Here is a 13201-nt window from a genome sequence, read left to right as displayed (position 1 = left end):
CATTGTACATAGTCATAGTAGTTGAGAGTGAATAGTTTATATAAAAAATAAATTACAATTTTAAAAAGTTATTTATTTTGAAATAAAAGCATCACTGCCACACAAATAGCAAGGCTTACACAGGACAGGGAAGCCTCCTTGCAGCTTCACCGTATCTCAGTGGGATCAGCACCATCCACAACATCCCTGTGACATCTCTCTGCACACATAACATGATTAAGAAAATACTTGGCTCTTTACATCACCTCTTGTGTTTTCATCTTAAATAATTGGATATTTTATTCCTTGATATTAAATCTATAACGGCCAAAACCAAACACAGATCTACTCAATGATAAACACATTTAGTATGTACCACATTTTTGGTAAAAAGCAAGACACATTTTGTTTCTTCTTCACAAAGCACAACCCCAAGATTAAACACTCAAGGAATTATTTTTTAATTTTGAGAACTAGCAACCTTAAAAATGCCTAGACAATCCATTTCCCCTCTCCCTTCTCCACTCCACTGTTTGCCAATACTTTTCCTTCGTATCTGTGCAGTGCCTCTGTCTGGAGCAGGGGTGACAGTCAGAGACAGAGCTGTGAACCACACTGATGTGTATCTCCAGAAGGATTGTTAACTCAGGTTCTCAACATCCACACAATCCCATTGTTACATCCCCTGTAAACACACCTATCTCATAAATGGTTATGGAACAGAAAATAGGTGAGAACAGCAAATCCTCCTTGTGCTGGTGCTGCACTCAGAGATGCTCAGTGCTCCACAGTCATTGAGATAAAAGCACTTGGGAGAGCTCTTTTTTTTTATAATCTGAACACAGAAAAAAGGACAGTGGAGGAAACCACAGGCCAGGAGAACAAATTGGTTTGATCCATTTCACACAGCCAGAAACAGGAGAATTGAGCAGAAAATCGATGACCTAAACCACCTGTCCAGAGTTTGAATTCTTTATATTCTCCTTCCCCTTTTTGCTTCATAGAAGTAGCATCACGTGCATTTTTTAGGTGGTCCTAGCAAGCAAAGGGATCAACACCACTTTCAGGCTATTGGGAGTGTTTGTTCTTGTTCAGAAAAATAAGCTTTTTTCAGCTGACTGGAAAGAAGCGAGTTTAAAGAAAAGTGGGGGCTTTTATCTATTCTTCTCACAAGAGAATTGTTGACCAATAACCATAAGGAATTCTGAAGAATAAATAATTACCTACTCAGGCTATTCTTTTAAAATGTTCTTAATATTTAGAAACCATTACAAGCAAGTGACATGTCCCTGCTGCTTTACATTAACTCAAGTAGTTCCATTCCAAGGAACACATTTTAAAGCCTTTTGATTTTATTTTTAAAGCAAGCTGGAATCCTGCAGTGCCAATTTTGTTGCAGTAAACTTTTAAGTGAATATTCCAATTCCACTCATTACATTACTAACACTTCCTGATATTATAAATTATTTTTGTAAGTCTTTATAAAGAATCCTTCATGCTTTTACAAGCAGACCTTTTTGATTTTCGTCATCATTCACGTAAGAACATGACAACACAGGAACTCACACATAAAAGGAAATATTTATGTAAAGGAGAGAGATGGAATTGAATTAATGGGTGGACCACAGATGGAATGAAAGTGTGAAGAGAGATATTAGAGTGGAATTTGCATTATTTGACCCAGTTTATTCCTTCCTTTGAGTTCTCACACTACTCTTTCAGCCCTCCCTCTGAGAGTCCCTTATGTTATTGCAGCACTGGAAATAAAGATGGGTGCAGATTTTGGATTCTCAGGTTCACACAGACTGGAGAGCAAAAGTGAGCAGGGCAAGTTCACTACTTCTTGAGTATCAAATAGCGAAGAGAATCAAACTACACAACAAGAGAAAACGTCCTAGGGGGTGTCATTCTTGTTTGCTTCAATTGGCTCAGTGTAAATCTTCATGTCTTGGAGTTATGCTTGCTAGCAGAGTTTTTAAAATAATTTCATTTATATCAATAAAAGTTGGAAAACATTCATTTCTACCTGAAATTGTAAAAATTTAAGCAGTTATGATTTCTACAGCAATCTTAATGATGAGGGATAACTACAGCAGTTTTACATTTTTCACTTATTTTAATATATGAGCCTGTTCAAACCTCAAGTAACCCTACATGTGTTACACAAACCATAACAAGAGAACTATTCTTCATCCTTGTTATATCCCCAAACAGATGTGCTTCCTATGCTGCCCTTCCTGTAACCTTCAGAATTTGAAATCCTTGAGGAACTGTCTCTGATCTTAGAGAATGTCTAAAAAGTGTAGAAACCACGCTTAACTACATGGCAAAAATTACATCTCAAAAGCAGTCTTAATTCACACTAAAATGTTTCATTGCAGAAAAAAAACTTGTTAAAGTTTATTTTGTTAACTCAACAAAATAAATTACTTTCTGCAGATTTTAAAATACTTGGTTGAAAATAAAAACGTAATGGATATAGTTCATTGAAATAAATGACTTTGTATTTTAGCTGCAGATTCAGGCACATTGTTCACAGTGTAGTTTTTAATTATAAGCAAGGCTCTCACACAGCAAGGCTTCATTAGTTTCAAAGGAGTGCAACACAAAATCTTCATCCATACTCCGAGCATAACAGAAGCTACAAATTTTTGGACCTACAGGCTTAGTAATTCAAGTACTCCCCACTCAGGTTTCTCTCTTGTGTTCTGAATAGCCCAGAAGTTTAACAACTCTCACTATTTTCCTGGCAGCTTCAGCGATAATCTGTTTTAACTAAACGATTTTTTACCTAAATGGTTACTTAGTACACTTCAGGGTTATAAGATTCTGTCCCTGTCCTATTGTGTAGGGTTGCAATCCACTGTAATATTCTGTCCTATTTTTCTAAAGATCAAGTCTTATACATAAAGAAAACTACTCAAAACCAGCCCAAATTTATTTCAAACAAGTATTTTCCATAAATAGTTTTAAAAGTCCAAGTGGTTATCATCAGACTGGAATTAGTTGGTTATTTACCTTGCTTCTTTCTAGATTCAAGTAATTTAGCATATTTAGGTGTAATAAAGTATCTCAACATTCCCATTCATCATTGGTTTTATCTGTCAGAAGGAACTTGCATTCACTCTCACGCATTCAATTCTCATTTTCTGCCTAACCCCTTCCTCCTGCAATGACAGACCACTCAGCAGCCACTAAAAGCTCCATTAGAACAGCCTGAATCCTTGATCCTTGAGTCTTCCTTGGACACATTGATGTCACCTATTATTATTATTGCACAGCTCTAAAAATGACTAAGAAATGGAATCAAACTCAATCGGCAAAAACTTCAAGAACAAAAAGTAACCAAACCCCAAAGCCCTCAGACCCTTCATCTCTGAGCTTCAGGGACTAACAGAGGTCACTGTGAGAGTGATTGGGTTTTTGGTGCATTCTAAATCTGAAACCTGAGCATGTTTATCACTCTTAACTTTACTGGATGATGAGCAGCATCCCTTAAGCCAAAAAAAGCATCTCCAAAATTAATTGTGCTATTACCAATCTTTTATTTTACCTTAGATTAAGATCGCCATGAAGAGATTGGTTTTTTGCCTTTGAATGCTACAGTCTTAACTAATTAAGCTGCAGTAATAAATGTAAACCTCAAAGATAGAAGTTAAAAATCACTTTAAAATTGTTATAAAAAAACTGCAACACTCTGTGGCTTCACCTGCACTTCATATTTTTTGATCATGCCTCATTTTCACAGAGAAATATTTAACACCAATGAATTCTGGGCATCATAAACTGACTTGTGCTCTAAGGCTGGCTGACAGTGAGTAGAAATGACAATATTCAGAATGACAATTTTAAAATAACTTCTGTACTTTTAATGTTGTACCAAAAGGATAGCTGCTGCTATTAATGCCACTGCTTATCAATACAAACAAACGAACAAGGAGGCTGGACAGCTTCACAGTTTGAAGCAGAGAAATGGGATTTCGTGTTCAGCCCCTGGGTATAAGTGGACTGACAACTACTGGATTTGCTGTGGTGCAGCTGAGAATACACACTCCTCTGAACTGCTAGAATAACAAAGAAGATTTGGGAGAGTTTGTGGTGGCAGCTTGTAGTTCAGTGAATATTCAGGCATCCTTCCTAGCTGGTTTTTTTTGTCTCCTTATTCTTTACAGTGCTTTCAGCACAGCCAAAATATAGTCAGAGACTAGGACTCCATCTGCCAAGGAGGTGTGATCTGGAACTGCTTCTGAGACACAGATTACTTGTCTGGGGGCAGCCAGACCTCTGATCTTTCTAAGAAAGGCTCTCTATAAATTTATCAAGAGCATAAAAGCAGCTGAGGATGTAATGGGCCCAACTCTGGTACAACTACGCAGCTCAGCCTTGCTGTGACACAAGGCACTCGAATGCGAGTTTATCGGCCCAGCAATGGGGACACAGTGACAAGTGTGGCTCTTCTCTTTCAAGGTGAGAATGGGCATCCATCATCTCATTGCTCTGAAAGTTACCTCCTCTGCTTCAGGTAACACCACAAACAGCAGAAACACCCTCCAGCCCAGGCTGTTTTAGATGATCACAATGCTTTTAGGGAGTAACATAAAAGGCTTCTGCACAAAAAGAGTCTGAATAATCTGTTCTACCTAGCCATTTAGGATAGGACTAACCCTAATGCACTAAAATCACTGTACAGAAAGCTCAGACCAAGCTTCATAAAAAACCAGGAGTATGGTGAAGTGTGCAATAGATCACCCAGGGAAGCTGTTGCATCTCTGTCACTACAGAGCTGTAAGATTAGGACACAAAACTATTTATCAGGAATGACAAGGGTCCTGCCTTGGGCAGGAGGATGGACTGACGACATCCTGAAGTTCCTTTCATATCTATTTTTGCACAGCATTGCTGATGAAACATAGTTGCTGTTATTGGAATGCAGATAGATGTCTTTTCCAAAAGCCTTCCATAATCTCACAGCATTCTGTGAGGGACAGAATCCTGTCAAATTGATTCAGTAGATCTCACCTTGTTTCTAGCCAAACTACCCCTAAGCCTGAAAGTCAAATCCTTAAAGTGATTACCCGCCTCCCCACCAGAAAGGGAGCTGATTGTTGCATGGCTGACTGTGCCAGTCAGTGTAAACTGAATTAGCTACATTCCTTTTTTCATATACATTTTATTAGGTTTTTTTAAGAGAGATTGCTCCCATGGATGTCCCTAAATGAGCTAAGTCCACTCTGCATCTATACAATGCTTATGGTTTCTTTGTGGGTTTTGTGAGGTTTATTTTTTGGCCAAGGGGATGGGAGGAGGGTCAGGGAGTGTCTCTGATACCCTGCAAAAGGCTCCAGGCTGCCACAGTGAGTTTAGTAATTCAGTTGTATTTCACCACTCTGTGAAAACCCTTTTTGGGCCAGGACTTGAAAAACTGTAATATGGAAAACCGTTGATACTGAAACTTCTCACACTTAGAAGCTTATACTGCTATTTTCAAGCTTTCCTTCAAAACTAGGAGACAAAAAAATGTAATTGCATAAAAAAGAGAAAGTGAGGTATGCTTATACCAAGATAATTTTAAGAACCAGGACTTTACATACACGTCAATTATTCACAATAAATTAATAAGATAAAGAGACACCAAAAGCCATTCATTGCAATCTTGTGAAAGTCTTCATGCTCCAGTTATGAAATATGCTGATCACATTTGACAGTCAGCATTTTCACAGGCACATTTAGTCCTGTTAGTCTCTGCTTAATCCTTCCTGAAAACACAGACCTGTTGAGATGGTAACTGCACAGAAGATTACTTTTTCTCCTGTCATCACCCTCGACGTTAAACATTAGACAGGGGTAAAAAAAAAAGAGCAGATTACAGTAATTTTCTCCACTCAAGTTTGCGACCACTCAAGTTCGATGTGCACCATAACGTGTGTACTCCTAGAAGGGGTTGACAGACTTACCTTAGTAGCCACAGTGATGAAAAAAGGCAGAGGTATTAGGAAAAATGTTAAAGTTTCCATAAGTAAAAACAAAACCACCATTTGCAGTTTGGAGCAGACCTGAGCCACAAGTTACATTAAAACTAAAAAATGAGAACATGGGAATGGGTACAGAAAACATATCAAAGCACTAAGGACAGATAAGAATCATTGAATAGCAAATGCCGCTTAATATCTTAGTTCTGCCAAGTAACAAAGCAGTTATCTGGTGAAAAACCATTTTCTCAGGTGACAAATATGAAATGCTTAAACTACCAGGGCAAGCAGCAGGATCAAAGTGCTCTGTGCATGGCTCAAAACATCCTGATATGCACAGCTCAGAGCTGGAAAACTTGCACCACTTCCAGACTCCTCTCTGGACTCAGATCTTCCTCAGGGGGTGGAAAGCCCTTCCAGAAGCCAGGGCTGTACAGCAGAGCTGTGCTTTCCAGCATGGGAAGAGCAGTGGGATCCCATTATCAGCTGCTCCCTTCTGTTGGTAGTGCTCATCCTGTCATCACTGCAATCCTGGAGAGCATCGTGCAGCCTCTACAGATATCCCAGACTTTGCCTGGCAAAGCAGTAAGCAGGGATTTGCAGAGAAAACCTCAGGTAAGTTCCCAGTCTCCAGGGCACTCATTTTGAGGTGACTTTCAGGCTGGAGATCCCTTCGCCTTGGCTACGAACTCAAGGACCACCTACCCCTTCCTTCCACAACTTAAGAGCATGTCCAAAAGAACTACGTCCTCACCAGCAACACGTAAATATGGAATAAATAAGTATAAATTAGTAGATAAATGTATTAAATAAATATGCATTTCCCCTACCATGGCCTGTCACAGTGACAAATCCTGTAAATTTCCCTAAATCTGTCACTGATGGAGGACGAGCACTTCAAAGGGAAGACATTATGAACAGCAGAAAGATTTCACTGTGCACATAACATCCAGCCACGTCTCTATACAGGGCTGCCCTAGGACCATCAGCCTGGTGGGTAACACAACACTGTGCCTCCTGTTGTTGGTTCGGTTTTGGTCCTACAGAACTTATGCCCATCTGCAGAGTGAATGCATATATGGCAGTTGGGTTGTTGTCTTTTTTGTTTGGTTGAGATTTGGGTTTTGTTTTGGTTTGTTGGAGGGGCTCTTTTGTCAATAGATTTTGTCACATTGGTACTACTAGAAAAAAAGTTTATTTCTGTAAGGTAACACAAATCCTGATGGAAGAACCAACAATCTGCCTGTACACTATTGCAGTGGTTGTTGCAGAGGAAGAAATCACACAAATTTAGTCTTGGAACAGTTTGCTCAAGGAGATCTAAGCAGACATTTCAGCACAGATCAGAAACTGCCCTGATATATTCTTGAATCTGGGCCCATTAAAAAAACAACCAACAAACCATGGAAAAATTTCCAAATATTATTATTTTTTTCTTCTCCAATAGTTGCACAAAATACTGAAAATATTAACAGGCTGATTATCGATAAAGGAACTGTTGGAGCTCTGATTCTCTGTTACAATTAAAGACTGATGTATTATACAACCTAAATTTCCACATTTAAGCAAAATATACCCATAAAGGATATTCCACATTACCACACTATTAAAAGTACAGTTACTGAATATCATTAATGCTGTAATTGTATCTGTTTCAGTTTTCTCCTCCTAAATACATGACGCAAATTCAATTTTCCATAAAAAACCTTAAATAAATTAATGATATCATGAAACCCAATAAAAGTACATGATATTAAAGCAAAAATTCCAACAAAAATATTAAGTTCCTCCAACAATTTAAAAAGACGAGTTTGCAAAATGCATAGAGGTTTTTCCAAAAACAGGGGGAATCCAGAACCTGAGTGAAGGGTTCAATCAGTACTATAATATTATGCCTGGACTGCAGATCATGAGGCCAAATACTATCAGGAAATGAACTATTAATACCAGGGAATACACAGAAAGTATTTTCCCTTGTAAGAAGTAGATACTTCTCACAATATAAATAATTCAAAACAATAAATGGAGAAGCTAAATTAAAACTACTGTCTAACGTAACCTTTATCACAAAAGCCAGTGTGCCTGTGTAAGTTCAGTATTTCAAAGGATGATTCTCTACATGAAAAGTAAATCACTATTTAATGAAAAACACGTAGATTCTCCCAATGTAAAAGCTGAAGAAAATAATTAGGCTAACAAATTCCCAGTCAGCAGAGTTTGCAATGTCAGTGACAACAGCATGTGACTAACGTCCCTGAAAGGATCCAAGGGGAATGCAAGCAAGAGAACCAAATATGAGATGGAACACCCACAGTAATAGAGAAATAGAAAAAAGGAAAAAAATGAAAAGGGCATCTTTTCACTAGGAATTGACCTTCATGCAACAAAGAATAACTGCGCACCATGAGAGACAAACAAATCTTGATATTAAAATAGGGTTCAATATATAAAAACCATTTGTGAACCCCTGTTTGGCAGGGTAGGAATTGATGCCAGTATAAGCTTTTGGGAAAAGTGACAGAACAATTCTTTCAGGAAGCTGTAAAATGCTGTTTGGGACAAGCACTTGGACTTCTGCTTCCTGAACATGACTACCCCACAAGAACAAGGATACTCACCTCTAGCAGTTCCTTTCCTTAGAAAATATTCTTAAACAATATTATCTTTTTAACAACTGCACCATCTTAGGATCTTCAGAGCAGCTATCAAGCTTTACTATTCTCCCTTTTCTTCAAAAAGTATTCTTAATGAAAGAGGGAATTTAAGAGAAAACTTGCTTGACATGCAGAAGTCCCATATTCTGCCTAAGGGACTCAGGACAGAAAAAGTGTCAGGAAAAACAGACTCAATACAGATGAAAACTTGTGTATGACATACATCTATCACACAGCAACCAGAGCAAAAATTTTCAATACCTCCATTAAATTTTCTGTCCAAGTTTTGACAGTTATAAAGTACTTACACAGTAAGATATGATTTGAGCAACTTTAAATGTTTGTCAGACAGCTTGCCCATAGCCAGGGAGCAGAATAGGAAGAGAGGAAGCAGGGGCTCTTACTGCTGAACAAAAATTAGTTATGTATTACTTCAGGTATTTGCAACAATTCGTTTCTATAAAAGCAAATTCAAATGTAACTGTATAATTATTGTGTTTTCCCTAAAAATATGTTGATAGTGGGTGCCTGCTGTATTATTCTGTTCTGCTTCACAACAAATTCAGTGGAGGAAACACCTCATTTCAAGATCTGTGGGCCAGTAATCGGGTTCTGAGGATTCAGACACAGCCTTTACATGGGTCCTTCAAATTACACTGGAAATTCCTTCCTTACAAATGCTAATAAATTCAAAATGCAATCCACAGGCTCAAATGCTGCTGCTAATGTACATTCCTACCTGCAAAGGGAACAGGTGCATCTTTATCCAAAGCAACCAGGGGAGGATCCAAAATCACAGTGTCGTTGTTTTCAGTTATGATTCCATGGTACGACGTCTCAATCCAGGGTTTGTGTTTGTTCACTAGAAAAGAAAAAAAAACCATGCCTAATTAATTTGGTTTGTGTTTCATGTCCATTTGGCTCATTTTATCTATAAAGAGAAATTATTTAACATACTTCCAGTATTAATGGTATTACGCAAAAGCCACTAACAAGATCCCTAAAATAAACATTCAAATATAAAAGAAAAATGATATGCACATTGTACTGCACTGATGAGAAAACCACCACTTACAGCCATCCCTCCAATTAAGACACCAAAATAAAAAGTCAATTTGCAAAATATTTTTAATGTGTTCTCAGCTGTCAGCATAATTAGGTTCAGACACCTCTGAAGGAATTACTTTCAGTTGCAAAGCTCTGGTGCAAGAGAAAGGGCATCCAGAGAAACCCAACTCGACAAGACACAAAGGCAAGCAGAAGGGTGGGTAAGAACACTTGACTCTTGGGCAACTTCTCCCTTTGTATTTTCGAGACAATACCTACAATTGCTTTTGTGTTCTGTACATCGTAGAGAAAACATAAGCTTCTACATTTTAATCACTGATAAAAGTTTGCACTTCTTTTCAATTTAACCAGCTTTAGGTATGCTTAAATGGGATTTGATGTTTTTCTGGAAAAAACTGTCCTTCAAATCCAGCTGTTGAACATTTGGATATCTGGTCTTGAAGCACAGGGGAAGATCATACAAAAAAGACACTTTAAGGAGAGGATACACCACATCATCAGATTGTCTTATTCCTGAACCCTTACCATTTACATCCCTTTCACAATCCATCTCCTACTGATTGGAAAGTATGAAGACACAAAACAAAAAGGAAGGGGGAAATGTAAGAGGCCTAGCTTTGCTCTGTTATAAATTGTGCTTTCTTCCTGCAGGCGCAATCTGAATGTTATGTCACTGGAACTCCTACATAAGTAATACAGTGGTGATAGCTAAATGAATTTCAATTCGAGGAATGTACTCCCCCAGGCAAGAGGGAGCACTGCATCAAGGAATATCTACCACATTTGCAGCAAACTCAGATGCAAGGTAATTTCTATACCTATTATTTAGCTGTGTGTACCATACACTGAGGAAAATACCTGGTGAATTAACAGAAATCACCTCAAAGATGGAAAGTTGACACTTCGAGTGAAATCAGATTTAAAAAAAGAAATTAAAAAAATTAAAAACTAAGCAAAATCCACAGATATAACCCTAAACTCTTTCCTGCCTTGTCTTCTGTAAAACCCCCAGATATCAATGAGATTCAAGTCCCTCCCTTTGAGAAGAAAGCAGCAAAAATCACCAAGACAACAGAGAGGGCTCTGGCCACAAGTAAACATGGGCAATGAACAAATTATTTTTTTCACTGGCTATTTGGAAAAGGCCTACAAATATATTTGTGGCAAATTGAAGTTCATTCTTTTTCCTTCTTGCTTCTTTGTTTAACCATTAGGAAACTGAGGACTCGGGAAGATTGATCCTTTTAAAGCTGAATTAGTTTATATTCTAGCACTAATCTGGGAGCTTTGAGTTCATTTCTATGTTGCAATATATCTTCTTTCAGAGGAAAGCATACTTATCTTCACAGTAGTTGGTTTTGCCCATTTTTGCAATAACTAAGCAACATGAAGATTAAAGTGGGGATGTGTCAGGGAAAGGTGAAATGGAAAACAGGGATCTCAAATCTCTTTATCTTGTAATGACTGTACAGCCAGAGGAGAGATTGGTGAGTTTATGTAATAGATGAAGGCCAAAAGTCTTGTCGATGTTGAAAAATGAGAAGTGATGGATGCAATTTCAGAGCTTTTTATGGCATTTGGGATTCTGGTTTGCAGGGTAGCTGAAGTATTCTGTATTTGTTATTTGAAAACGTGAATTGCCTGAACATCCAGACACACAAATGTGCTCCACTGGCACTCAGCTATGACTCAAAGGCTCTGACTGACACAGGCTGCACTGAGCCAAAGGTCATCTCTTGACTGAAGGCAGATACAACTTAGCCACAATGAAATAGTACACAGGAACTCGCATGAAAAGGGAACTCCTTATGCAACTAAAATTTCAGGTACCAAATGCTTTTTCATTCCCCCTGATTCTGTTAAGTTTCTGAGCTCTTAAAAAACAATCAATCAAACAGAAAACCCAAACAAGCAAGCAAACAACAAAAAAACCCCACAAAAACTTTCCTCGTGTGGATTCCTACAGAATACTTTTGATGGCACTTTCACTTAAGAAACTCTCAGGGTACAGTGACTGCAATTCTACCAGCCTTAGCTCTCTTCAATTGGTGTCCAATGAGCAATAACAGCAGTCAAATGAGTGACAGCAATGTAATTCCTAAATTATACTGGGGGGAAGAAAAGAAAAGTATGTTACGAACAAATGCCACAGTTTGGACCAAGACCTTAAAGAGACTGGTATTGGGAAGAAGAAAAGAACAATAAAGCAAAAGCAAAATAAAATAAAATGTCAAATAATTTTCAAGCTCTTATCTTGGAGATGTATCTTGGAGATACAACCCCAAATGTAAAACATATGACTATATATGCTCTGTGTAACCCGTGGTGTGGAAACTTTACAAATAATGGAAAACAGACATGCTCTTGGGGAGCACAAAGCAATTCTTTTATATCAGATGATCTATCACTTTGAAATACTTTCACATCATTAGAATTATTGATCCTTTTACACTCTTTCAGGTACTTGCTTTAAAATAAGAAATCTCTTATGCTGAGATGAGTAGCTGGTGTTCTGGTAGGGTGGTGGGGGTGGGGGGCGTGTTTATATTCTCCCTGCTGAAGGCTGGTAAAATGTTCCCATAGAACTAACTGCATAAACCACTCTGTAGGCTTTCATAAAATAATAGATTCTAAATGAAAAACCTTCATACATAACATGATCAATGAATACTTTAAGTTTCTTACTCTGAAACAAAAGAACAACTACAAAATGTTAGACTGGTTCAAATCAGTATTTATCCACAGGTTAACACACCTCTCAAATCTCTGATATTTTCCTATCCCTATGCAGTATAGAAATTTCAATATTAATTCAAAAGTGTTTTGTCTTGTCTTATTTGAGCTACTGATTCTACTTCAGGATATATTTGAGTCAGATTTTAGGTTTCCAAAAACACAATAATGCCACACTGCATTTATTTAAACACTAGAACAAAAAAGTTTTACCATGCTGTCTATTTCAGGCTAAATGAAACTGTATGTTTAACTGGAAAAGAAAAACAAATTTCACATTATTTAAAAAGTTCCATAATTCTGATTATATACAGTTCTCATTAGGATATTTTAAAGATTAACATGTATCCATTTTGGAAGCAGACCACTACAAAGCCAGTTAAGCTTGAACAAGCAAATAAGCTGGATAATCAGCAGATAAGAGTTATACAAAAAAAAAATCTATTCCCTCTTAAGACATATTAAGTTGCAGCACATTGATATTAACTCTAAAATTAAAAAAAAAAAAAGGTTTTGTCTTTCTCACAAAAGATCTTCTCTGGAAGCATTTATTGTCTTCCTTTTCCTTGCATTTGTCTAGCTGGGTGGAAGCTGGAATTAGTACAAGGCTTTCATGAATTCAAACATATTTAGTTAAGACATAAAGACACCCATGTTGTGGGTTGTTTGTCCTTTTTAAACTTGCCTCCCTTCCTATAATTTATTAGTCATTCATATAAATCCATTATATAAATAATTTATAACATCTAGGATAAGACAATTAATCTTCTTCCTTTATTATGGCTCGAGGTCAATCCA

General features: G+C 37.5%; 1 protein-coding gene across 1 annotated transcript in view; it reads right to left on the bottom strand.

Moving 5' to 3' along the window:
* The window catches only part of CLSTN2 (calsyntenin 2), a gene marked incomplete at its 5' end in the record, with an annotated part of 313171 nt that overhangs the window by 170731 nt on the left and 129239 nt on the right, over positions 1 to 13201 (bottom strand). Inside the window, one exon of the mRNA XM_082288258.1 lies at positions 9342 to 9464. Within this exon, the coding sequence (XP_082144384.1) occupies positions 9342 to 9464 (123 nt within the window). The remainder of the gene's footprint in view (positions 1 to 9341; positions 9465 to 13201) is intronic.

This window comes from Coloeus monedula (genome assembly GCF_965178545.1).
Source record: "Coloeus monedula genome assembly, chromosome: 10".
Classification (NCBI taxonomy): domain Eukaryota; kingdom Metazoa; phylum Chordata; class Aves; order Passeriformes; family Corvidae; genus Coloeus; species Coloeus monedula.
The sequence above is the reverse complement of the archived record's forward strand: the minus strand, read 5'-3'. Positions and strand labels throughout refer to the sequence as shown.